This window comes from Akebia trifoliata, chromosome 1 (genome assembly GCF_017979445.1).
Source record: "Akebia trifoliata isolate Shusen 1 chromosome 1, ASM1797944v1, whole genome shotgun sequence".
In the NCBI taxonomy this organism is placed as follows: domain Eukaryota; kingdom Viridiplantae; phylum Streptophyta; class Magnoliopsida; order Ranunculales; family Lardizabalaceae; genus Akebia; species Akebia trifoliata.
In genome coordinates, this window is record NC_141375.1 from 28,297,024 (window position 1) to 28,324,090 (window position 27,067).

The 27,067-nt window shown below is 35.0% G+C and overlaps 3 protein-coding genes and 2 non-coding genes across 13 annotated transcripts; 1 reads left to right on the forward strand and 4 right to left on the reverse strand.

Annotated features, from left to right (window-relative positions):
* Positions 1-2,607: 2,607 nt before the first annotated feature.
* PNSL3 (PsbQ-like 1) lies at positions 2,608-4,206 on the reverse strand. The gene is made up of 3 exons (XM_086448866.1): positions 3,794-4,206; positions 3,421-3,707; positions 2,608-2,825 (listed from the first exon to the last, which is right to left on the reverse strand). Exons 1-3 carry the CDS (start codon positions 4,098-4,100, stop codon positions 2,727-2,729), a joined length of 693 nt encoding a protein of 230 aa, XP_086304992.1. The 5' UTR covers positions 4,101-4,206; the 3' UTR covers positions 2,608-2,726.
* A 2,521-nt stretch (positions 4,207-6,727) lies between these two features.
* LOC147411457 (U4 spliceosomal RNA) lies at positions 6,728-6,869 on the reverse strand. The gene has a single exon (XR_015182803.1). It is a non-coding gene; the product is annotated as a U4 spliceosomal RNA (small nuclear RNA).
* An 843-nt stretch (positions 6,870-7,712) lies between these two features.
* LOC147411458 (beta-amylase-like) lies at positions 7,713-12,534 on the reverse strand. 3 transcript variants are annotated; one of them, XM_086448873.1, is made up of 8 exons: positions 12,246-12,534; positions 9,940-10,008; positions 9,398-9,796; positions 9,149-9,313; positions 8,769-9,032; positions 8,478-8,687; positions 8,156-8,395; positions 7,713-8,069 (listed from the first exon to the last, which is right to left on the reverse strand). In XM_086448873.1, the coding sequence occupies exons 1-8, from the start codon at positions 12,477-12,479 to the stop codon at positions 7,863-7,865; spliced, it is 1,788 nt and encodes a 595-aa protein (XP_086304999.1). In that variant the 5' UTR covers positions 12,480-12,534; the 3' UTR covers positions 7,713-7,862. The 3 variants fall into 3 exon arrangements, with proteins under 3 accessions (XP_086304999.1, XP_086305008.1, XP_086305004.1); XM_086448882.1 differs by having other exon boundaries at positions 9,398-9,464; positions 12,246-12,466; XM_086448878.1 differs by lacking the exon at positions 12,246-12,534 and having other exon boundaries at positions 9,940-10,091.
* A 5,924-nt stretch (positions 12,535-18,458) lies between these two features.
* LOC147411459 (U4 spliceosomal RNA) lies at positions 18,459-18,612 on the reverse strand. Its single transcript, XR_015182802.1, has one exon. It is a non-coding gene; the product is annotated as a U4 spliceosomal RNA (small nuclear RNA).
* Positions 18,613-18,665: 53 nt separating this feature from the next.
* On the forward strand, positions 18,666-26,990 carry LOC147411460 (sucrose synthase-like). 7 transcript variants are annotated; one of them, XM_086448906.1, is made up of 6 exons: positions 18,666-19,128; positions 24,015-24,093; positions 24,189-24,271; positions 24,365-24,451; positions 26,433-26,571; positions 26,735-26,990. In XM_086448906.1, exons 3-6 carry the CDS (start codon positions 24,264-24,266, stop codon positions 26,765-26,767), a joined length of 267 nt encoding a protein of 88 aa, XP_086305032.1. In that variant the 5' UTR covers positions 18,666-19,128; positions 24,015-24,093; positions 24,189-24,263; the 3' UTR covers positions 26,768-26,990. The 7 variants fall into 7 exon arrangements, 5 of the variants coding, with proteins under 5 accessions (XP_086305032.1, XP_086305028.1, XP_086305024.1 ...); XR_015180137.1 differs by having other exon boundaries at positions 18,683-19,128; positions 23,079-24,093; positions 24,189-24,267; positions 24,365-24,425; XM_086448902.1 differs by lacking the exon at positions 18,666-19,128 and adding an exon at positions 19,135-23,918.
* The last annotated feature ends 77 nt before the right edge of the window (positions 26,991-27,067 follow it).

The window sequence follows — 27,067 nt, forward strand, 5'->3', positions numbered from 1 at the left end:
TGACATGCCCATAATTTACTATCATATTTTGGGAGTTTTTCTTTCAATCCCTAGTATCAAAATTATGGAGACCTATTCTTTATGAAAAGAGTCGTGCTAGAGTGACCTCAAGAGTGAACCTCCTATCATACTTCTTGACGTGAAAGTGGATAAGAATTATCAATGCTTTTTCACTTGTATCTGAAGGAAATACATCTTTCCATACACTTTCATGTAAATTGTGCGATGTGACGTCCAATCTTGAAGGCACTTTAGCATTATTCTTATGAAAAATGGCATTTTTTATCTTAATGAGTATTATTTCTTTCTTAAATTTTTACTAATCATTTTTATTTTTAAGAATAATGATTGAACTAAAAATATTTATTATTATTGTGAGATGGACACAACACAACAATAATGTAATAATAACAAAAAAAATAGAATTCATCTCAAACCTTCAATCTACAAGAAATTTCAAATGTTAAAATCACGTTAAACATTATCAATAAATAATAGCAATATTAATCAGAAAATATTTGATTGTACTCTGTTTCGAGGTTGTGGGTGGGATGTCAACATTGGTGAAACTAGAAAGTGAAAATATAATTTTACTACGGACCATGGTGGGTCTATGAAAGATGAAATGATACATTCAATCGCTACAAGTGTATGTTACACCACAACTTGTCATATTGTTACGGGATACACATGTAATGATTCAATGTAGGAATAGAGCTAATAATGACCTCCATGCAAGAGAAAACAAATAAAGATGAACAAACATACAAGAACACAAGATTTATGTGATTTGGCAAATTGCGTTCATCCATGGAAGAAAGGGAGAAAAAGTCACCGTCAATGAAAAATATTACAGTCTCAATCCTATATAATTCTCTCAGTTGCAAACAACCTCAGTGAGCAAAAAAAAATTTTAAAAAGAAACTACCTCCAAAAACCATATATATATACATACCCAAAAAATTTGCCTCAGGGACATTGCCCTTTCAGACCAAGTCCACTCCACTTTAGAAAAGGTCCCCCTTGAAACTTGTTGGCCTCATAAAATACAAGCCCAATAAGAATACCAGACATCTCACACATGGTTTTAACACTCCTTTTGACGTCTCATCTCATCCATGAACAAGATCGAGTCGTCTCGAACGAGTTTTTCGATACGTACAAGTCGTCTCATTCAACAATGAGAAAATTGAACTATGATTTTAAATCTCGTCTGATATGATTGACTTGTCCATCTGTCTCGTTGGTGGACGATACTGAGACATATCAGGCGAAATTTAAAATTAGGATCTCACAACAATCATGTATATGGTTATTAACAGGGTTTGGTTTCGATGCATTCTTCCGCATGATTCTGCATTAACAACATTTTTTTCTTGTTTCATAATCCTTATTCTATTACAGGGATAGTAGGAATTAAATATCATTCAGGACATCGACCTCCAACCTATAGAAAATTTTTAATCTCTCAATTCCAACTTTCTATCATTATGTTTCACAAGTTTCTTACTTTGTCAAGACTTAAGCTTCTGTCCTTGATGTATTTTAATGTATAACAACGTACATAGGGCACCCTTAGGAGTAGTTACATTCCTATTCTTAGAGCTTGTATCGATTCTATTAGATTTTACATATTTAAAATCTTAAACATAACTTTAATAAATTATGATTTTTCAGTAGGATTTAATCTCTCACATACCTCAAGTATACTATTCATTCAATTTAAATCAAGTTGTTGGTACTTACCTTGTGTCATCATAAAGTCGTTGATTCAAAACCGTTGGAAGTATGTCTTGCAATCCACGTATTCATCGAAACTTTCAAAATCCCAATCGAATTGATCCTTGCGTTCTAGACTCACCTTCTCCCTTTTTTCTATGTGCAATGGCTAGAGTACTAGTGATTGATGGATATCATTGATCTTAGAATTCTCTTCTTATGTGTGTTTTCCACGCTTCAATTAGTTACAAATATGAGGTCGTCGATCCTCTTTTATAGATGAAGGTCAAGGGCGTAGAGTTGTTCTTTTTGTAAGATTCTTATCTATTAAGATTTCTTATTAATCTTAAATAATACTTACTAATTCCAACGAATTTGAGATTCTTTCAATATTGATATATATTATTATATAGAATCCTTGTGCAATTAAATCACAAAATCATGAGGTCAATGGACAACACATTATAGAATTCTAACAGATTCATCTTAAGTTGCACAAAATCATGATGTGCTCCCTCTAATTCAATTGGTCAAGTCACTATTCGATGCTGAAGGTTGAAGCCGAAACCAAAGTTATGAACAATGACCCATCCATTGTATGACCTAAATAACAATCTCAATTTTAAATCTTCAATTTAGATCCCTATTATATTTTATTTCCTTCTTTGAATATTCATTCATGGCTTCTTGTGGTGGGTAGCCTGTAATTTGCTCATTAAGAAGGATTAAGGCCCTTGTTGAAGGATCAACGAACTGTTTCATGATTCTAAATTTGTACCAAAAAACTAGTAGAATTGAATTGGGGACGTATCTTTTAAGCTGATTCTGTGTATTTGAGATACGGGTTCGATTATTTTGAATCTCACCTTTATGCAGAAGAGGGAACCATTGAACAAATTATATTCGTACTTACAATATAAGGGTAGCATTTCAGCATTGATACATCTCCCTATCCTTCTAAATGTGAAGAAAGATTACAAAAAATTAGTGCTGCAGATTTTACGAATTTACGCCATTCGAGTCATAACCTCTTGGAGAAGAGCTGTGGTGTCTTGATAACATGATTCTGCCCGAGAAAGATTGTGCTTCTTCACAGCGTCTTCAAGCTGTCAACACATTAGAAACTTTAATTTCTTAGGCAGTTCTTTGAACTAATACAAACTAACCCATCTTTCTTTAATTTTTTTTTCCAAGAAAAAAAAAGGATTAAGAAAGATGAAAGTGAATAATTTACAGCAATTTTTGAGGCATTCCCATTACAAATACAATTTTGGGAATCTAATGAAACCCTCATTTGATCTCCAAAATATGGACTTCTGACTCTGAGAAAGACACAAACTTGATTTCCTTCTCAAGATGGAATAACTCTTTACTTATGACGAAACTTTTTCCTACAATAATCCACATCCCATCCCGAATTTTTTAAGGGGTATGAAAAAGGCAATCGTGTAATATTTTCCTAAAAGGTTTTTTATTTTTTATTTTTTTTTAGTTTTACTAGTTTTGGTAACTCTAGTTATAAATAGAGAAATAGGGCTGTAAAACGAATGAGAAAATAGTAATTGTTCTTGTTCTATTTCGTATAGGTAGGCACATTCATGTAAATCCTTGTGTTTTGTGCAATTGTATTATCTTTGCTATTTCGATTTTTTCACAAAACAAATATGCAATTAAAAAAAAAATAGATGGATCATTTTTTACCTGTTCAACATTATCAAACAATCTATTAGCCAGATCAGTAAGGGGCTGCTTATCATCGACTGGGGCTGCAGAGATAACATTGTCGAAATCATAGTACATGAACGTGGACTTTAGGCGAAGGTATTGCCTCACATAATTCCATGCATCTTGTCCGATCAAATCACCTAAACCCAGTAGTTCAAAGGCATATTTCCTTAGCCTGTAAGCACTCCCTTTGGTTCCTATGTTTGCCATATAAACTCCTTTTTTGAGAAAGGAACGAGTCCCTGTCTCCTCATTTGCGATCTCTACAAACAAAGTCACTCAGTAAGGAAAAAAATTGCAGTAATATAGAAAATTTACTAGTTTGGTTAGAACTTAGAAGAAAGCTTACTGTTGAAGATAGGAGGTATTGGTAATGGTCCAATGATCCAAAATCCATTATCTTCGGCGAGAGAGTTCACATTGCCAGACTGCACAGAAAGAACGAGAGCTGAAAGGCCTAAAACTGCCCTTCTAGTAGTTTGTTGAGGAACAAAATTGCTTTTTAGTGATTGGGCTTTGTTTTCTTGGAGTTCCTCTGTTTTCTTGCTGCCATGCCCGAGGATTGTCATTCGTTTTCTGGTTTTTTCGACATTAAAAAGCTTTGGTTTGATGCGTAGGGTCTCAGAAACTCCATTAAGATTTGCTAGATGAGCCATGTTCTATATTAAGTGTGGAAGAAGAGATAACAAGCTAAAAGATTAAAACTGGTAGAGTTGTTGTGTTTTGGTTTCTACTTCCATGTATCCATTGCAAAGAGTGCTAGCTATTACTCACCACAGAATTATATCCAAATTGAGGGCGGTTTCGTCACTTTGAGTCCATGGCACTTTCTGAGCTAGACTCATGGTTTTTAAACTCATCCGAGACCGAGACGTATCGCCCAAGTTAACTCGGTATCAGAGCTGAATGAGACCAACTCACAAAGTCATTTTTTGACCAAGTTTTATGTCTCATGTTCAATTTTTTGAGTTATCTCACGAGATGCCTCAAACGTATCGGAAAACTCGTCCGAGACGACTTGGTATCAGAGCTGAACGAGACGAGACGCTATACCGAGTTTAAAAACCATGGCTAGACTCCAAACTTATGATGAAAATTATTAAATCCAATGGACGGTTAGATTTTACTAGGAATCGTGATGATATGATATGACGCCCCCTACACTCTCATCACATAACCGTAAATTATTTGCCTCGGGATACACAAGAAAAATATGAAAGGATTGAGTCGAGTAGATTTGGAATTGATCTTTTAAGGTCCAGATTGGATCTATAAAAGTGGGTTGAATCAACTCTGATTCATTAATGATATATCAAGAAGAATCTTTCACAGGTATCACTATCCAAAAACGAAAGGACCAATTAAATCCTGAAAATTCTTAGAATTTACGATATTAAATTAAATGCTAAGAATCTAAAAGAGAAATTTACATGAATTCGTTATGAGAATACTTGTAATGCCAACTATGAAGATTAACTTTTCAAAATTCACAAATAGATAGAGAAATGTTTGATGTGTGCAGTGGTGCTTCCTTTGGAGGACAATGGGCCTAGACTTGAAACATCAATCAAATGATAGACTCTAATATCGTGATTTAGGCATCTTGATGTCAGTGTCACAACCTCCCTCTATAACATTTTTCTTTAGTAACTGCGGTATCCAAGCCTCCTAGAACACCCCACTAATCTTAGGGCCCGTACGGTACCCCAGGCGTGCTCTAGACCATCTCCCTCCACCAACATTACTCTATATGCATGGAGTAGGAGAGATTTTTTTTTCTTTTTGGAATAATGATGAATGCATGCGGTTTTCTGTACGCAGTTGATATGGCAAGGACATAGAACCGCATATCGTTTTCATGTGTATCCCGAAGAAAAAGATCTATGGTTTTGTACCCTTGCCACGTCAGCCACGTACCAAAAACCGTGTGCATTCATCATGACTCTTTTTGTTTTGAGTCATAATAAATTAACACTTTTCGCGTGGATACGGAGGGTAGGGAACGAGAAAGGGGTGTTGTACTTAACAAAGGTCAGGTGGCACCCCATATCATGTCACCAACAGACTGTATGGATATGTGGTCCATCACTTAGTGAACCTACTCACAAAATATTAATTTGATTGGTGATGTGCATCCATTGATATTAGCACTGTCTTAAGAATGATTTTGAATCGTTGAATTCAAACTTTTTTTCAAGAGCTTAGATCCAGTGGATTCAAGTTATCAAACATTATGATTTTTGGTAAGTAGGTTCACCAAAGGGATGGACCACATATCCATACAGGCAGTGGGTCCTATATAGACCACCACATGGCATGAAATAGGGTGCCACCTGACCTTCGTTAAGTGCGACACATTGTTATGATCCCTACCCTTAGTATCCACGCGAAAGTGCGTCAAGTGCGTGTGCAAAAACACGTTAATTTATCAAGAATCTTTTTTTTTTTCCCATATGTTTACAAGTGGAAAAAGTGGGTTTTTGATTTGATCATCTCGCACCTCAAAAGGAGTGTTTATGCTTATTATTTCTTTCCATTTGAAACGATACTTCAGATCCACATAAAATCCCAATTCATCAGCTCATCTCCATAGGCTAAGTCCTAAGATTGTTCGAAAAAATCCAATTAATTAATTATCGAGGCCATCTATTTAAGAACCAAAAGAGATCGTCACATTTTATTGGTTTTTGGGATGTCTATTCTGATTTGATTCGATTTGTCCATTTTTAGCCATAAGCCACATAATCGCAAGAGCATTCATCCCAACTTTCCATCAGCTCATCTCAATGGACTAAGTCCTAAACTCATTTTGACAAAATAATCAAGCCTAAGATGAAACCACAAGGACATCTATTTTAGCCATAAGCCGCATAATCACGAGGATACTCATCCCAACTTTTCATCTGCTCATCTCAATGGATCAAGTCCTAAACTCGTTTTGACAAAATACAACTAATTAATTATCCAGGCTAGGATGAAACAACAATGCCATCTCTTTAAGACCCAAAAGAGATCCTCACATTTTATTCGTTTTGGGGATGTCTATTCTGATTTGAGATGATTTGTCCATTTTTAGCCACATGTGGTTGGTTTATTCTGAGCCACATAATCGCGAGAATAAACTCATTATAATGAAGACCATAAAGATAATCCTCAATAAAAATCAGCCCATTACAAAATTCAATTTCGAGATTTAACACTTATAATTGACAAGTCGCTTATCACCATAATTTGTAGATCAGTAGGCCATGAATCACAAAATTTTGAAATTTAGTCTTTGTAGGGTCTTACCCTTGTTGAGGGACCCTTCCAGAAATTCTCAGTGGCCAAGGCCAAAGAGGGGGTTTGGAAATAGTTTTCAACCAGCAATTGATGCGCCTCGGTTATTACCTCACTGACTGCGTCATTGCCCCAAGTGCAAAGATACTTTTTAAATTACACCAAAGCTTCAAAGTTCAAGGAGATAATTCGGATTTATTAATAAATAAAAAATTATATATGAAAAGATTTCAGGTTGGAAAATTTGATATAAATGGATGATATGGAAAATCACGTAAAGATAGCATATGAAAATGTTTGATGGAACGCTGGTGTGAGATTCAACTTCTTAGAATAGACTGAGTTTAGATTACTCAAAAGTAGGTACGGGTAAATAAGAAATTTTATTCAAAGGTATTTTCGTAATTTTGTTACTATTATGTATAACCTTAAATAGGTTTTTTGGGATATATATATGAGTCGTGCTGGGGTGACACAGGATTTACTGTGATTCTCACAAGTCTGACGTGGAGATGCGTACATAACCGTAGATGGTTTTTACTCATATAGTGAGGAAACACATCTATGGTTATATGCACATCACACGTCAGAATTGTGAGAATACAGTAAATACCCTGCGTCACCTCAGTATTTTCCTATATATCTTTCTCTTTTTGATGAAAGAGTGTAATTTGTATTTGTGAGTTTTCACTTGGACATACCTCAATTTGGAGGTAATTACGTAAAAATCTGTGTTTGTGCGTGTGATTTGTGTTTTGTTTCGATTATCCCTATTTTTCTCAACAATGTGAGGTGATAGGGTCATAATCTTGTATTTGAATTTTTTTTTTCGGGTTTATCTTTGCTCGAACTAGGCTAGGACAAAGTGTGTGTGTGTGTGTGGATTACCACATAGTAATCAAATTTCTGTCCAAGCTCATAGATCTAAATATTCATGGGTAAGTAATTATTTATTTTGCACATTCAAAAAGTAGGGAAACACATCTCTCTTATTTAAAATGTAGATAGATAGCTGAAACTATCCTACATAAATAAAGGTACATTTATTTATCACTCTCAACTATTCAACTTTATTTAAGCTCATTGAGTCCAAAACCACTTAGGCTAGCGTAATTTTTTTCTAATCTTGGCCTTAGTTTTCACTTGAAGATGGAAGTAACCTTCGATGTCACACCATCTAGCAAATTCGCCAAGGCGCCACCAACGTTCATATCCGGTGCTGGATTAAATGGGAATGGCTTCATCGGTTCTGTTGCCTCCAGTAGATCCTCAATCGGAATCATTGGTTTTGATCGCTCCATCAGAACTATGGGGTTGTAGTATTTGTATGGATCTGGACAGTAATCCTGAAATTAACAAATCCCAATTATACATTTAATATAATTATGAATATAAGCACATATCACATTGTTTTATTATTAATGTGTCCGACCTGATCAGCATGCATTTTCCCCACAAATGTCTTAAAAATCTTCAAATTCTTGCTTTGAAGTAGTTCGTCGGATAGCCTGAGATATGTCATTGCATACATCCGCAGTTTTGGCGGACCATTTCTGTTGACACCATTTGGCCTTGCATTCCTTAGAATCTCATTATAAGCTGTCCGATCATATCTCGAAAGGGCATTTTCACCTGCAACTTCTATTTTCTCTCTCCAACCTCCACTCAAGACCTGTGACACACAGATAAATCCAATACATTATCGTGTTCAATATGCGTGCACAGACGAGCATTTTAATTTCCCGAGATTTTACCTGTTGAACAAGTTGCTCGGGTGCACTCTTAGCTTGTGCACTCTGTTCAGAGTTTCTCATCTCAATGCAAGTGAAATTCAAAATTGCATAGTGTCTTGATAGCATCCTCGCTATGGGTCGATAACCATCTCTTTCATTCAGGTTGTAGTATCCAGCAGTAAGCTCTGCTGCGTGGTTCTCGACCTTATACCACCAATGGATTCCCGACACCTGTTTAACGATAAATCAGGGTTCTATTGTTTAATATAATTAGTGGTGAATGAAATTCAAGGTGATGTTGGGGAGACATACTTTAGCTGCTAATTTGACTTTACAGCCTCGGAAGGCTTGATTGGCTTCGTCGAGAATCTGATCACCATGGAATAGTAACTTGTTAGAATACCATGTTAGGAAGAACTTTCCTTTCTCGGTGATATATGTCCTGTTTGATTTGAAGAACCCTGTGGAGTCGGGTGTGTCATTATAAGTTCCGGCATCATCAGGCAAATCCCATTCGGGGTGGCCTTCACGTGTCGCAGCCTCTTTGAATTCTGCTTTGAGATACTTGTCGTAACACTGTAAATATGGTCAATATGTTTGGTTAAAAATCCTGTTTTTAAAGCCTTGGAAGAACTCAAGGTCATTAAACAAGGCAATTAGTGGTGGTCATCTAGACATGTAGAGTCTGTCACCTGAAATTCTCCAATTCCTGGAAACACCCATCCCTGATTTTGAGGATAAGAGGGAAATCTGAGCTCCCCAGCCGGACCAAGCCCTACTTCAATGTCTGTCATGAGACCAGCATCCAAGAAATCTGACATATTCTCTCTAAAGCTCTTCATATAGTCACTATATATCTACATAAATAAACTTAAACCTTTAAAATTGAGATAAAATTATAAGATAAAACATGGAAAGAATGGGTATTAATGAATCAAAACCTCGATGGCTGTTCGTCCACCAAAGAATGGTTTGTTATCCACTCCGCATGTGAGATACTCATTGTTCCTGTTACTCGACTGATTAGTGTAGAAAATATCAGGGTTCGATTCTCCGATATCAAGGACCCATGCAGGTAAAGGGATGTTAACAACATCTCCAACATTTCCACCACATTGGTGAAACGACATGATCACTTGTAATTTCAGCCCACATTCTTGAACTACTTGAAATAAGTCCCTGTAAGCACTCCAATCGTATTGCTTAGGACCCTTAGCTTCTATTACACCCCACCACACATCCACCATGACCCCATCAACATCTACCCCTCTAAGTTGCTTGAGTTGTTTCTCAATTTCGTCTTTGTTTTCGAAAACATTATCAACTGTCACCACACCCAACTATTCCACAACACCCAATTACATAACCAAAACAAAACAAAAAAAACATGACAACATTAGTATTTGATGATATATGTTCATGAGCAACCTTAGCATATAGTAAATATTAAATGCTTATGTTCCAAAGTTGAAATGATACTTACTGGTAACATGACAAATACAGGGACATAATTAGCCAACATGTTGTCTTTCTGAGTGAGTAATGTTGGTGCCTGCATTTTTTTGAAGAAAGAAAGAAAATGGTCTTAGCTCTTAGGGAGTTTCCTTTGTGAGAATAGCAATGGAGATGCTAAGCTTTGCTGAATCAACATTGCTTTATAATGTTGGAGGCAATCATCATCAGGTAGATACCCTTATCTTCAGGACAGAGACCTGTACCTCTAAAGTGGACCCACCTTGGTCCGATAGCTAAATAAAAAACTAGATTTACTGTGGCACATACATTTGCTTTAATGAGACGTTCCAAAAATATCAAAGATTCCATCATCTACCTCTATACTGGAAACATGAAACCAGCGTCGGGACCTTTGTTTGGTGGTGGCTCTGGCACTTCATTATCCATAAAGCCAGAAGTAGAAAATAGTCCAAAAGCAAAAGCTTTTCACCATCAAAGTTTGTTGAAATTTTACAGAACTAAATTTTTTTGTTTTTTGAAGATAATATCTTCTTTTCTTTTTTTTTGTTAATGACTAAAATATCATCATAATGCCCCTAAGATATTAAATATATGGAAAATGCTGAAGTCACATTGAAATTGACATCGTTTCACACATTGTTATCATGGATGTGTGTACAAAACTATAGATGCTTTTCATTGAGATATGAGTGAGAAGCATTTATGGTTCTGTTCACACCAATGTGTGAAACGATGTCCATTTCAATGTTAGTCCAACACGATTCTAAATAGATAGCACCCCACCATTTGTTCTCACTGCATCCACCTGAAGCACATTTTGGGGTGGAATGCATAGAAGAAAATGGGTGCAAAAAGAATAATCCTATTAAATATATGAGTGGAAAGACTAAAATTTTAATATAATTATTAAAATGTAAGACATTTTTTTATTTTTTTATTAGGCAAGCAAAGGGTCAATGGTTAATGGAGGTGAAGATGAATTCAACGGGATTTGAACCTAGGTCATGGGATCAACTTTCGTCAAGCCTTTTACCACTTAGTTAAGTGGCACCTTCTCACATCCTAGACACTGTCACCGAATAATCAATTTTGTATCCACAACACTTGTAAAAAGTGTTTTAAAGAGAACATGTTTTTATAGAAGCACTTTCACTAGATGCATAAAATGACGAGGTCCAAATGATATGAAGAGATTGAGGTTATTCTGATCCCTTAATGGCATGTTGTTTGAACTTCAAAATGTTGTTCTTAAGCAAAACAACTTAAAATCATAATTTTAAAACTCGAAATTTGACTCCATCGAGTTAGTCAAGTTCACAACCACGAGTAAACATGGATGAGTCAAATAAGACTAAATTGAGTTGTCTTGGCTAGTTTTAAAAAGGAGCCGATCCTTTTGCCGTACACTTTCCTTGCAGTTCCCTGCAATGAATCCTAAATTGTAGAGAGAGAGAGAGAGAGAGATTTAAAAGAAAAATTAATACTTCAGCCATGTAAGGATCATTAGGTAGATCTAAGGAAAAAAAAAACAAAATCATTTTAAGCTGGTGAACGTTTTTGAAAATGGACAGTCTTTAACCTATAATTTTTTAACGGATGGGTTTTTGTGACTCTGTGACGTGGTGATCCCTCAACCGTTAAAATCCACTACAAGGAACTTATACTAGAGAGGATGCGCTCACGTTTTAAAATAATGTTTAAATAAAGAGACATGATTTTCTGACTACCCCTCTGACATACTCCACCTCTACTCTCCTAATATGACATGGGCATACAAACATAATTTTTTTCCTCGGGATACACAGTTGTGGGGATGTGCAGTTGTGTACCCCTAAGAAAAAATCTATCGTTCTATGCGCATGCCACGTAAGAAGAGTAGAGGGTCGATATTAACGTACAATCATTTAATTTCAACAGAATTCATGTGTTGTAACAATTGTCTCTCTTTATTCTTATCTGTTATGTATTGTTTAATTTCCTCATTTGGTGTTTTACAAGTAAAAGCTGATGTGGCAATAGAAGTTCTCTTTAAAAAATCAAGAACATGACAATAATACCCTTCTGTAGTAACATAATATAAATGATCTTCCAATAAAAGGTTACCCAAATCAGTACACCTACCACTTCATATCCCATGTTTTCCACACCATGCAAACATCCAAACGGAAATCAATTTACCCATTTTGTAAATATTTATTTCCCATTAAGTTCAGTTGAACGTATCTTTCTAATTTTAATTTCCCTACATATAACGTGGACCACAGCTTACAATGTCATACAATGTCTCAAAGAAGGTTCGTTGTAAATACTTACCTTAACTTGTGGTGTTGGTGAAGAGACTTCAGATGCCACAGCTTGTGGAGTTCTAGCGATACCAGAAGAACCAAATGAGTCACAATGTCCATCGCCTAGCTTCTTGGCTTGCCCAAAACCTCTTGTACCGCTTTCAACACGATCGATAGAAGTTATTTTTGGTGGAAACTGTCCAACTTGGAGCCTAATTTTCTTCTCCCACACAACAAGCTTTGAATGTAGGAAGCTTGTCATTGTGAATCCTATCCCGAGTTATTTCCTACCCAACAAGAAGAGATGCTGTTTTCAAGCAGTTGGATTTTAGTCACCCACGAAGAAAGAATCATCTAGAGTTAAAAGAAATGTGTGGCTTCTGTTCTTTTCATGGAAAGATCTTTTATTTTATTTTTTTATTTTTTATTTTTAATTCTCTGATTGTGATATAAATCATTCTATGGGTTTTAATGTTAATAATCTGTAAGTAAGAATGGTAGGTGTATTTGGATTTTGAAGGACATATGCTCTAATTTATGTTAGACCTAGCAAAGACAAGAAGTAAGAAGAAATAATAAAAGTGGCCCCAACTTGCTATAAAAAAGAAGAAGAAGATGATCTTTTACACTCATAAAGAATCTGCCAAGTACCTTAACCTCATTAAAAGGGAAATTGTTTTTGAGGTTATTTACCAAATCATTTAGCTTAATTTTTTTTTTTTTTTTTAAAGCTTATCGGAATTAAGGCAGACCGAAACCAACTACAACCTCAGGTAAGGCATACCCCTACCATCATGATCAAGAATAGACAACAGATCTCAACAGAAAGAATTACAATCAAGCTCTTAGCATCCGACGTTAACTTGAATAGAAGCAATCAAGCTCTTGGCACCCATTGCTTTGCTTCGGATAGAGGGTACTTTAAATTACGTTTGGATTGCTTTGGTATTTAGTGCGCTCTACCTCTAAATTAAGCTTGTATTGGACGATGACGTAGGACACTTGTTTTGGGGGTTGATTGCGGATTTAACTTTTCACATCATTAGCACCATGGTGCTTTTAGTGCATTGGTCATATTTATAGCATGAACTTCGTATCAAATCATCTCATCACATCTTGGGTTCAAATTAACCTTAGAAGGAGTGACTTGAGGGGGCAAATAGAAGGACACAAGAAATGACACTTGAGGACCGACGAAAGAAGGGTACCAACACCACATAATGAGTGATTATTGCATATGTGGGGTGATCAAACGTAACTCCTTTGTGTACATTAGTCATCATCTATATAATAAAACACAATAGTGAATCCCATTCCCTCTATCCCTACGTACACAAGTTGAGATTTAACTTGTGTGGGAGATGACAACTTAACTTTATTCTCTTTACTTTTATATTATTTTTCAATAATACCCTTTCAAGTTTATTATCTTTGCTCTTCTAACCATTTTCAATAACGCTCTCCAACTTTATTATATTAATATTTTTCCCTCTTTTTTAATAATATCCTTCTAAATTTATTACCTTTTCCTCTTCTCCCCACTTTTTCTATAACACTCTTTCAACTTTATTGTTTTTCCTATTTTACCCATTTATTGTCCAATGGTCTACTTATATTAGCATGACTACTAGGCAAAGGAAAATGCTAAACTGACTTTGAAAATAACACTTGCGCCAGCACTGTGTGCATATAAAACCAAAGATGCTTGTCCTCAAGATTTGAGTGTTGTACAATGGAGGAAAATCGATGGTTCTGTGCAAACACATTGCTGAAGGCAGTGTAACACAGCCAGGGTTCGCCCGATCTGACCCGGCTCGGTATGGACTGGGTTTGAGTTTAGTAATTTAGTTCATTTAGTAATCCGTCAGGGCTAAGCCCGTTTTATTATAGGGCCAGTTTTGGTTTTTAATGTAGGCCCGTTGGGCGGACCAGCCCACTATACTATGTTAAAATATACTCATAATAATTTTTTTATGCTATTGATACAATAAAAAATAATAATTAAAATGGGATTGACCCGGCCCGCTAGGTGGACCGGGCTTGGACTTAGGTTTTTTTATTAAGCCCAACCCGCTATCTAGATGGATTGTGTTCGGGCCAAGTTTTTTAGCCTTAAAAAGCTTGGCCCAGCCTGGTCATTGAAAGCCATAAGCACGGCTTGAAAGGAAAAAGAAAACACTTTCCTCACCAAGGAAAGTTGCCTGGTTGCACCTCCTCGTGACATCCAAAAACATGATCAAAGGCCATAGTGATATATAGAGGACAAAATTTGAAGAACTTAAAAAAAAAAAAAGAAATATGGATTGGGTAAAAATAATCTTAAAATGTTATTTTCAGTGTTGAATTATAATTGTAAATTTTGGCTCTCAGTAACCATTTTCAACACCTTGATTCAAGTCCAAAAAAGATTTTTTTTTTCGAATCTGAGTTTTTCAATGCGATCCAGAGGCTGCGGTACTGGATTGCTAATACTAACCTCCATCAAATAGATGGGTTGAGATGCTACTGATTTTCAAGAAAATTGTATTTACCCCTAAGAAGGTTATACTAATCTCGAGGCTCTCCACCAAACAAATGGTTGAGATGCTACAGATTCCCAAGTATCCCTAAAGAATATTGTGCTACTCCTTAGAAGGCCAATCCTGATCTCTAGGAAGATTGATTTTTTCCCTCTAATCTCAACATGTCTCTTTGATGGAGAACCTCAACCTAGTGGCTACAAAAGTCCTTTTATATAAAGGGATTTTGTTAACTTGTACTGTAATTACACATGTTAAGATGTATTTAAAACACCTTGAAAACAAGCATTTTAGGGGTTTTTTGGTAGGACAATTTTTTTTAAAGAACATTTTAAGCAAATGATAATGAAATTAAATTGGTGTCGTTGGGTAGGGACTTGGGATAACCATTCTTTGTTTTTCATTGTGAAGCCCTTCATTTTGTTTTTTTTCCACTTTTTCCTCCATCTCTTTCCCAACATCATAGAAACACATCACCCAAAATTCTGAGTTTCGAAACTCACAGTGCTCATAGACTCCTTAATACTTGCCTCATCAAGTATAAAGGGGTAGTTTTGTGACTAACAAGGGTAGTTTTGTAAATTAGAAATGCCTTTCAATACACGTGGGTACACGTGATTGGTGGATCCCAGATTTCGGTGAGTAAAATTTTTTTCCCCATATAACCTTAAAGTTGTCATCAATGTGATCAAACTAATCTTTTTTTCCTTATTTTATTTTATTTTATGTCAATTAGCTTAGTTGGTAAAATCTTTGGGTGATGATACTAAAGACCTAAATTCAAATCCTGCTAGAATAGTATTAGTGTATTCCTAAAACTTGGCATAGCGACTACTGATGCATTATAATAATAATCTTTTTTTCATTTGGGCTTAGACGTTAGACCAAATGCTCAATTGGTATTTGAGCTTAGAAGTTAGACCCATAGCTCAGTTGGTTTGATTTGGATTTAGAAATTGGACCCGTAGATCATAGTTTGATTGATTTGATACATTGCAAAGCAACTTTAAGGTCGTGCGTTCAATTAAAGTCTAGTTTAGCCCTAAAAATAAAAAATAATCTATTTTTTTAGTTAGAGTAGAGAAAATCAATCCATCTAGGATTGGAGGTGGGGAATGTTGATGTGCACGTAGACCAATCTGAACTCAATGTTCATTGGCTCCATTTCTTTGAAGAATCTACAAAATGAAAGGAAAGAAAATAAAAACTAGAAAAATAATAAAGATGGTGAGAGGAATAGAGGTTCTTTGGGCATTATCGTTCTTATAGAATTTAAGAAGGTTGAAGATCCAGATGTTGTTGTAGCTAAAATCGTTGCAGGGATTGCACGCACGGATGCTAAAGTATTTTTCATGTAAATATTTTTTAGAGAGATTCTATTGGCACACCAACATTTACTTACAACATGCCAATCCTTATGAATTAGATTGATGTATTATAAGCAAAAGTTGGTGTAAATAGAAGCTTTCTTTAGGGCACGCCAAAGTTTACTTACAACACATCTATCCTATGGAGATTAAAGGATTAGCTGTGTAGATTATTGTATTATATGTAAAAGCTGTTGTGCTAATAGAAGCTCTTAAAATTTTATATAGAGTGGTACACAATTTTTGTTTAAAAAATAAAAATAAATAACAGCAATCAATGGTAAAAATAAGCATATTTTTAACAGAAGAACCACATGGGCTTGATTAATTTTTTTTTTATTTTAAACATTGCTTTGAGTAATCATTATTGTTTGTCATGAAAAACCAATTCTTTAAAGATATTATACAAATTTTAAACAGAAATAAGTATCAATCTTATGATTAAAATATATTATTGATTATATATTTCATTTAAAAGATTGTAGCAAAAACCATTGATTAGGTCCATATTTGTAGCAAATCGATTCATGTAGCAAAGGTGACGAGTGACAACCATCAGAACAATCCAACTATCTCATCTCCCATGTTAAAGTTATACTCTCATAATTTGTTTTTCAAGAGAATATAAAATCTTTGGGAATATGGTTATGAGAAAACGGACTCCCCGTTGAAAAGAATAAATTCCACATAGTATTAAAAAAAAAGTGTTGATTTATTTTACTTTTGGAAGTTGGAAGTTTTTTTTTTTGGAAGATTATTTGGGTTAAGGTAGACCCAAACTAGCTACAACCTTAGGAATCACGAACCACTACAATTCTGATAAAGGATCGACAAGAGATCAATAGGAATAGAGCTACAGTTCAGCACATGGCATCCAACAATAGATTGCATAGATACAAGGAGGTCAGCAGTCCTATTAATTTCTTTGAACACGTGGGAGAAAACAACTTCGTGGAAGGAAAATATTAATCTTGAGATAGCCAAACACAGATGGTGAACATGCCAAGGGGGATTCTAAACATTGTTAAGGATGCAAACAACAACAAGTGAATCAGACTGAACTTCAATACGAGAGTACTGATGGGTGGTAAGTAGACATGTAAGACTGATTTAGAGGAGTCCATTCCAGTAAAAACACTTATCATAGTACCCTCATTGTCCCTAATAATAGCTCTATAACCACCTCTCAAGGGGGAAAGAGCACCATCAACATTTAGATCACACCACCCAGTCTGAAGCTTTTTTCAAGAAGAAAAGGTTCTTTTTCTGTGAGAGAGGGTGCTTGAACGTCCCAAGCATGCATGAAGGTCCAGTTGTGATCCGAGTCATTAACATTGTTGATTTCATCTTTGAAGTTTATACAAATATCCTCAAAGATGTTATGGAGCACCAAAGATGGACTCTTGAACTTGTTTTGATAAATACATTGCACCTCTCTTGTAAAATGTGATAGATGAATGTGTAAAAAACAACCTGTTTAATCCCTTGGATAACAAAGTTCCCTTTGAAGTTAGCCGCAACCCCAATCCACTACCTCTTCCCAATTAATTAATTATGAAGCCTAGGATGAAACCACAAGGCCATCTATTTAAGATCCAAAAGAGATCATCACATTCTATTGGTTTTGGGGATGTCTATTCTGATTGGAGTTGATTTGTCCATTTTTAGCTATAGGCCGCATAATCACAAGAATACTCATCCCAACTTGTCATCAACTCATCTCAATGGACCAAGTCCTAAACTCATTTTGACAAAATAGAATTAATTAATTATCAAGGCTAGGATGAAACAAGGCCATCTCTTGAAGATCCAAAAGAGATCCTCACATTTTATTCATTTTGAGGATGTCTATTCTGATTTGAGATGATTTGTCCATTTTTAACCATAGGTCCATTCTGAGCCACATAATTGCAAGAATACTTATCCCAACTTTTTTGCAGCAGTAGTTTTTTATATTAGTGATATTAAGAACGACTTTTTGACGAATCAAGAATTGTAAACCAATTTTAATGGGATTAGAAGTTTCAGAATGATCTAATTTTAATGAGGATGATAGTGATCATCCTTACACACACAAAAAAACAAAATTCATGTTTTATTACCCCCATGGTCAAAAGGTTTAACACTTAGACTTGACATGTCTCTTATCACCATAAGTTGAAAGACCGTGAATCACGAAAATTTTAAATAGTCTTTGTAGGGTCGATTTCGAGATTTAACACTTATAATTGACAAGTACGTCTCTTATCACCATAATTTGTAGATCAGTAGGCCAAGAAATTGAAATTTAGTCTTTGTAAGGTCTTACCCTTTTGTAGATCAGTAGGCCAAGAATTTGAAATTTAGTCTTTGTAAGGTCTTACCCTTTTAGAGGGGACCCTTCCAGAAATTCTCAGTGGCCAAGGACAAGCCAAGGCCAAAGAGGGGGTTTGGAAATAGTTTTCAACCAGCAATTGACGCGCCTCGGTTATTACCTCACTGACTGCGTCATTGCCCCAAGCGCAAAGATACTTTTCTACTTTCACCAGAGCTCCATTTTATAAAGCAAAATGCCATCTCACATCTCCTCCCAGTCGATGTGGGACAAAAACCCATAACAAAACGCTCTACGTTAAAGAGGCATTCATTGTCTAATAGTGACATCCTGATTAGGATTTATTAATTAACTATTACTAACATCCCTTTCTCTTTGGAGCTCTTCATCTTCTTCTCTCCCAACCCTTAATGGACGAATCCATTGTCTTCTCTGTGATTCTCGTCATCATCATCACTTCCTCACAAGGAATGTGTTTCTTTCCAACTCTTTCGATTGCAACCGTTTTGCATCTCTTCTGAGTGCAACCGTTTTGATAGTTCACGTTGCTTCGAATCTATATACTCAGTTAAAAAATCAGATCTCCTCATCAAAAGTGCTAAAGAACCAAATCTTCTCTCTCACCCAATCTCCTCATCAACAATCAACAATTGATTTTTCGATCCTCACAACATCAATCAACTTCGATCCTCCCATGCCACCAATTATTTGGTGAGAAATTTAATCACCAGTTCTATTTTTTTGTTTTTTTTTAGTTTAACTAAAAATTTGAATATTTAATTCTTTCATAATTAAGTATATGTACGCCAACTGTCTGATAAAATGGCCGAGATATGTTTTTTTCCTAAATTTTTTTTTCTTTATAATTTCTGATTTGCATATGTCGAGAACTCATTATTGTTTCCTTTTGTCAATTTTACATTATGAGTGTCATTATTTTTTGTTTGTCAAAAATAATTAATTTGTAAGGAATATGTTTCTTGCCAAATCTTTGATTTCAACCGCAAAAATGTTTTTTCTTGTTGAATTATGTGATATAAATAGGAATTTTAGCATATGTGATCAGGTTTTTCTTGGGTTTCCTAATTTCTTTTTTTCTGGCCATCTTTTTAGTTTAACTAAACATTTGAATATTTAATTCTTTCAGAATTAAGTATATGCATGCCAACTGTTTGATAAAATGTCTGAGATATGTTTTTTCCTAAATTTTTTTTTCTTTATAATTTCTGATTTGCATATGTTGAGAACTCATAATTGTTTCCTTAGTTCTTTTTGTCAATTTTGCATTATGGGTGTAATTATTTTTTGTTTGTTAAAAATATTTAATTTGTAAGGAATACGTTTCTTGCCAAATCTTCGATTTCAACTGCAATTTTTTTTTTTATCAACTTGACCTGATCAACAATACCATTGCCTAACAAAATCTCAATTAATAAATAAGTTTTCAGTTCCAACATCTTTATACACTTCTAACTACTTATCAATTTTGATAATGGTGACTACACTATATACCCTAAAATGGTAAAGTAGCAAGAGACCTATTTGAGGCTCTCCATTACATTGACAATTGAGAAGTAACCAAGACATCACTCAATCAGATTTTTCTTTCTAAAGTAGCCAAGACATCATTAGATCAGATTTTTTAGTTAGGATTATTCTTATCTATGTTTAGTTATTTCTTTTTCTTTCTTTTAGTTGTGATTTAAATACCCATGAATAAATAAAAAACATATCTTTAGGAAAAAAAAATAGACAAAAAATTGAATATATTATTACCTCCAATAGCTTTTCTTTCTTGTTTTCTACACTATTTAACATCCTTATCTTTTTTTCACTCTGTCGAAAGACAACTTTGCATCGTTAATTCTAATAGATAAAGCCTCAATAGTTCACAAATATTTAAATCATTATATAACTTTGTCGCTCTTCAACAATAAAACAAATGAAAACTAAAATTGATAAATACCACAATGCAACATACATATATTTAATTCATGGCATCCCTGTTGTTATTGTAGAATCTTCGACACATGCATGCACAAACAACTTACACATCGGTAGGTAGCAGAGACCACCACTAAAAATCTACCAATTCTAATATTCCTAATCTTACTAAAAGTGATATACAAGTTGAACAATTATAAAATAATCTATTTTTGTCATTAAGAATGCCATGTTTTGATAAGTGTGGAAGTTTCAACATGGACTGATTTTTTTGACAATGATATTAATGAGAATATGTGAATTTTGACATCTAATTTCTGTATGTTTAACTGTCATGATCATATATAATATGCTGCATATGATCATAGGGGCCATATGGAGATGAAGTAGGTTAGACACATACCATCCATTTTTTATTGTTATTATCTTGGAGCTAAAGTTGATAGAGCTAAAAATTTCAAGAACGACTGATTTCTTGTGATAATGATATCTGCGGTGAGGCGATTTTTCATACAAAAAGAACAATCTCCTAACTCATCTCCACGTGTTCTTTATAAGAGTATTTGACTTAGAAAAAATAATTAAGCTTTAAAAATATACAATGAATCCATTTTCTCTCATACGATTTGCGAAATAGTATGAATGTACTATTTTTGAATATAGATATATAGATATGCCCATTAGGGACTGAAAAGACAAACAAGGTTGATGGTTGTGGTATGGAGGCACGTCCTCCAATCAACTAAAATGAACACAACCTCTATGATCTTATACTTTGTTTGTTTTTGCCAATTCCCAGTTCTTTTAATCTCTAGCATATGTTTGGAGTGTGGGTTTATCAAATAAGCAATTCACAGAAATTCTCATCTAAAATAATCAAAACTCAGACATCCCCCCTCCAACATCTTCCTTGAAAGTCACACAATGACACTAGAAAAGTCACCTTTAATTTTTATTATGGAACCCCCAAAAGTTGATTGAAAATCATTGAAGCAAGTGAAATTGAAGACTCAATTTCACTGGAATCCTATATTTTAATAGGCTGAAGGGAAGCCAACTTCTAAATTGCAAAGAGGAAACTACATTTTATAGAATAGCATAACTCCTCTAATTATTTATTTTGTGGTTCATCTTGATGGTCGTATTAAATTGGTTGCGTGTTTAAACTTTTAGAGCATTGCCGAAAGATTTTGCCTTCAAATTAGTTTATAATTTTTTTAACTATTATGTGCCTATGCTTTTTATGTGCTCTGTGTTATTTGGTTATTCTACCTCTATTAATCATCAAGATTGCTGATTTGGAATTCTAAATCATAAATATTTTTTCAAAGGGAGTGTCCCTTGTTAGTTTACAAGTCTTACTTGGCAAAGCTAACCTATCTCCAAAGCATTTTTATTCAATGAAGGCAAGGTTTAGAGCCGAATTAAAGCATACAGAAGACTTGCTTTGAAGAAATTTTTTCTAGATTGCGATTTAATCCAGATCAGTTTTTTCAACTGAAATTTTAGGTGAATGAGAAGAGAGAATATCCTCCAAAACAGGTTCATTATACACCACAGTCAAATGCAGTCTTTCTTAATCTGGCCCATTAGTTGAACAAGAATTGAATATGTAGAATATTTGATGGTACAAATATTTGCGATGTCAGAGATCATGCAATAGTCAAAATATTTAGTTTATATTATTAACCAATATAACTTGTAAAATGGTGTTGGATCTAGAAACTTTTATTCTGAAAAAATAAAGTACCTGCTTTTCATATATAACCTACATGTTTTATCTCCCAAATTTTGACCATTATGTTGTGCCATGGGTTGACCCAAACAATGATAAAAGAATCTGGTGTATTACTTTGTTAACTTTCAATGAAGCAAGTAGAAGGAAAGGGCAAAATACAATTATCTAGGGAAGGACCTCCGACTTTAATGTGTGGCATGCCATTGGAATGATAACTAGGACTGAATGTCGTGTGCATCACATATTACAGAACTAACAATAAATGTTATATTCCTATAGGAACTATGAGCCCTTCTTTGCAACCTGTAGATCCCTTGTAATTTCTTAGAAATATTGCTTCAAAATATTTTTTTTAATATAAATAACTATTAGGACATGTTTTCCAATTTGGTGGAGATTAGTTTCAGGTCTGATGTCTTTTATTTCTTTTATGTCTATATATACTCTAGCTAACTGATCCCTTGTTGTTGGGGAAATGGATTTGAGTAAAGAATAAGGTGGCAAAATCTTTGTACATACCAGAATGATTCTTCTCGTCATGACATGTATTCTCCTTGCGTGCATTAACAATGATCACTTCTTGCAAGGGGTACTAGAGTGGCTAGGTTCACCATGCTTGGTTGGTAAGGTCTCCAAACTGGCCAAGGTCATGAAAATTAGACTTCCGAATTGCTTTCATGTTAAAGTAAGATTAAACGCATATTTTATGACCTCATAGAATCAACAAAGAAGTATTGGGTCCCAAATTCAATCAAATCAGATCACATATGAGCATGGGATTACCTTACTTCTTTTAGTAACCAGTAGACATTCTTTATCAACTTGATTAGTGATAATCTGAGATGGTTATATAAATTTTACCTTGATAGCATTGTGATAATTATTTTTTTTTAACTTTGAGAGAAAACAAGGTATTAGTAGCTATCTCATAAATTTTTACTGTAAGGCACAGCTCTGTTAAGAATACAGACCATTGCAGGAGATAAACATTACATATGTTGGAGCTTTTTCTTGGCCGCGCTTCAACGGACCACACAAACCTTCATGTACTAATAAGGCGGGCGATCAAAGAAACAAATACATAAATATGAAGATTAAGGGGTAAAATTTTCTTATCATGACAATGTCATCTTGGGCCGGACAATTCATTAGGATGGAGGTTTTGGGTGGAGTCCACAACCCATTCAGAGGTCCATTGAGGTTCAAGGTCGACCTCTTGGCGAACAACCTCTAGCTTTTCCCACTCCTCCCATTTCTCCACCAACCCCTCACCTTCAAGCATTTTCAACACTTCTGACATCTTGGGCCGATCCGCTGGGGAGCTCTGTGTGCAGAGCAATGCAACCTGGATCAGCTGCTCCACTTCAGCCTCAACATAGTTATTCTTAAGATCTGGATCAACCAACATTTCCAACTTGTTCTCTTTCAGAAGTCCTTTCACCTGTCAAATAATACAAGTGGGTCATGTCGTTATTTTTTCTCTGTTTCTTGGAGACAACATTTACAGTTCTTGTTCATGATGCAATTGTACCATCACTACCTCAGACCAATTTAATCATCTCATATGGATACATTAGAAGATATGATTAGAAAACAAAGAGAAGGGGTAGAATACATGCGACATCATTGAATAATTGATCATATGATTCATTTGATGTACTGATTTTGACATGTTAGAGCCCCCCTTAATTGGTTTGCATAAGATGGCACAAGATTTGCATATCCTTTCTTAAATTGGATGGGGAGACAAAAGTCTATTTTGTAGAATGTTTGGACCATAATCGCAAATTGCAGCATCTGTGACTCCAACAGGAACAAGGTGTACACACATAATTCCTCTTAGGCATGTGCAGTTGGACTACAGGTACTCTATAATCCATTTCATTAATTGAGTTGTTCTTCTATGTGGAGGTAGTTCCTTCTTTGTTTGTCTTGATGGGGCATTTGGAATCTCGACCATGTAAGACATCCTTCAATTCTTTCTCAAGTCTCAGGTGAGAGACCAGACCCTCTAAATAAGATTCTTTTCCATAATTTTTTTTGGATGTTTTGTTGCATTAAAATGATAATTTTATTGATTGGGATGCAGATTGCAATTTGGAAAGCTTGGGAAATAATTGTAGCCCATCTACGATTAAAAGAACACAGTTGTTTTCTATTATTCATGGGTAGGTATGCCAAATATACCATTCTCTTTTATCCTTTCTTTCCTCGATAAGCAGTTGCATCACTCGGGCATATCTTTTCTACTTTTGACTTTTGTAGGTCCTTTAATGGTTCTGCCCAGGTGTGTATTACCAAAATATTTGATGGAGGAGCTCCAGAAGTACGTTCCAAATGCCATATTCTCAAGTAATTCATGTAGATTAGACCCACTGATTGATATTGATTTTCCACCCAGTTAAATTCAGATAATATTGTGATGCTCTCCATAGCATTTTAGCTGAAAATAAAAAGGAGAGATTTACCAACCAAGCTTTTCTTGCATTTTTATTTGGAAAAAAAAAAAATACTCTTGTAGTAGTGGAACCTTACTTAGTCAAATTTGTTACTAAAAAAATCTTTGAGTGATACACGTAATTTTAAAATTTTAAACTATAAAAGAGAACTGCTATTGGCACCCAAACTTTTCCTTCTTGCACTCCATTTTCTTAAATTATTTATCACACTCCAATTATAAATAAAAACACACCATTCAAACCTTATAAATATTCAGCTCAAATTATTACAACACTTATAAAGACAACTCAATATTTGTTTACAATTATGATTAGGGTCATGTAAAACTAGGGGTGACAATCTTAACACGACATGAGCCACAATTTTCCTCAAGTTCCTATCAATATATACTTTCTTGTTATGATATTTAAGACCTTAAGGCAATTGCACACCCATGGCCCCATATATGCATTTCACTTTTATAAACTCCTATATATATTTTCTTATCACCGTATTGTACAGATTTGAAGTTCTTGGCATGCATTACAAAAGACAGATCTTGTTCTTTACTTGAAAATTACCCTTTTGTACAAGACTTGACATCCCCTTCTATTATCTTTTAGTTTGTGTGAAAAATATCAACAAGACCCATATAGAATTTCAAATTGGTCATCCAACATAGCAACACCACGTCCCTATAGATTTGTGGAAAATCTCATATTCAAATATATATATGGGTCCCGTTCAGCAACAAACCTTTTGGTAAACATTTTGGCAAAGCATTTTTCAAAACATGGGTTAGAGGTTTTGGAATGGGTTGATTTTTGGTGAGGATGATCTCTACGGTGAGGAGATCATCCTCACCAAAAATCAGCCCATTCCAAAACTTCTAGCCCCAGTTTACAAGTTGAAAAATCGTGGACCGTCCATTTTTTGTAAATCATTTTTTATGGGGTTAGAAGTTTTGGAATGGGCTGATTTTTGGTGATGATGATCTCCTCACCGTAGAGATCATCCTCACCAAAAATCAGCTCATTCCAAAACCTCTAACCCATGTTTTGAAAAATTTTTGTCAAAATGTTTGCTAAAATGTTTGTTGCTGAACATATCCATATATATATATATATATAGGGTATATCCGTGGCCAAGTTGGCATTTTGGCAACACTTTTGTCAAAATGGGTTAGAGATCTTGGAATGGGCTGATTTTTGGTGAGGATGATCTCTACGGTGAGGAGATCATCCTCACCAAAAATCAGCTCATTCCAAAACTTCTAGTCCCATTTACAGTTGAAAAATCGTGAACCGTCCATTTTTTGTAAACCATTTTGATGGGGTTAGAAGTTTTGGAATGAGCTGATTTTTGGTGAGGATGATCTCCTCACCGTAGAGATCATCCTCACCAAAAATCAGCCCATTCCAAGACCTCTAACCATGTTTTGAAAAATGTGTTTGCCAAAATGTTTGCCAAACTGTTGGCCATGGATCGCTACCATATATATATATATATATATGGGGGGCGTTCGCTGGCTAACGGATTGGCGAACTGTTTGGCAAACATTTTCGGACCGTTAGATATAACGTGATTCAACGGACACGATTGAATCTCAGCGCTATTTAACTTAAACGATATAACTTATATATATTACAGCGCCATCCCTGTAAATTTAGTTAATTAGTACGAAGTCCCTCTTCTCTTTAAACCCGACAGAAACTAATACAGAGTTCTCTTCGATCTCTCAAATCCCTTTTCCCTTTTCTCTTCGAACTTCATCGCAGCCGAAACCCTCTCTCTCATTCTCTCTCTCTCTCTCTCACTCTCTCATTCTCTCACTCTCACTCTCTCACTCTCTCATTGTCTGAAGTTTTACATTTGTTCCTCTCCTATTTCACAGGTTCACATGGCAAATCTACTCTCAGAGGTTGATGACACTGTCTGGGGTTTATAGCTTTTGGAAGCACGTATCCAACCTTGAATGTGGTGAGACCAAGCGCTATCTCGAGATGTTTTATGCCCTAAAGTATCATAAGTTGGTAAGCTCCTTTGCTCATCCCCAATGCCCAAAACTTTGATTTTAAAAATAAAGTAGTGTTGGGAGTCTCCAATACGGGGTGTTATTTTCTCTCAAATGGTTTGTTATTTTTAACTTTATTTCAGCTGATTATTTCTTTTTTGTGTGAAATCATCTTATTTTAGGCACTTTCAGTTCCTCTGGCTGTCGATGAGTAGATTGGGAGTTGTGACCGAAGGATGCTGTGTTTTATGGAATAATTTTCGTTGTTTGTGATTGCAAAACGCATTTGTTTTTTGTTTTTTTCGATTTGTTGGGGGGGGGGGGGGGGCGAAGAAAGTGGTTTGTATTTTGTTTCATTTCCCTGAGTGAAGGTAAAATGGTCAAATGTTTTGAGATCCAATAAATAATTATACTCAAATGTCAATTTTCTTTTCTCCATTTTCCTCCAGTGCTGTGCTGTGCTGTTGTGCATTTCCATAGTTGATGAATTCCTTGATTGAACTGACTGTTAGTTC

Bases quoted from the DNA above. Each gene is read 5' to 3' on its own strand.
- PNSL3 (XM_086448866.1), bottom strand. From the start codon at position 4,100: ATGGCTCATCTAGCAAATCTTAATGGAGTTTCTGAGACCCTACGCATC. The intron at 3,708-3,793 runs GTAAGCTTTCTT...CTTTGTTTGTAG, and splicing joins AATACCTCCTATCTTCAACA to AGATCGCAAATGAGGAGACA. The intron at 2,826-3,420 runs GTAAAAAATGAT...ATGTGTTGACAG, and splicing joins TGTTTGATAATGTTGAACAG to CTTGAAGACGCTGTGAAGAA.
- LOC147411460 (XM_086448894.1), top strand. From the start codon at position 24,144: ATGTTTTGTTGCATTAAAATGATAATTTTATTGATTGGGATGCAGATT. The intron at 24,268-24,364 runs GTAGGTATGCCA...TGACTTTTGTAG, and splicing joins TTGTTTTCTATTATTCATGG to GTCCTTTAATGGTTCTGCCC. The intron at 24,426-26,432 runs GTACGTTCCAAA...CCTATTTCACAG, and splicing joins TTGATGGAGGAGCTCCAGAA to GTTCACATGGCAAATCTACT.
- LOC147411458 (XM_086448873.1), bottom strand. From the start codon at position 12,479: ATGACAAGCTTCCTACATTCAAAGCTTGTTGTGTGGGAGAAGAAAATT. The intron at 10,009-12,245 runs GTAAGTATTTAC...AAAAAAATGCAG, and splicing joins CACCAACACCACAAGTTAAG to GCACCAACATTACTCACTCA. The intron at 9,314-9,397 runs GTTTTGATTCAT...TTATTTATGTAG, and splicing joins GTGGACGAACAGCCATCGAG to ATATATAGTGACTATATGAA.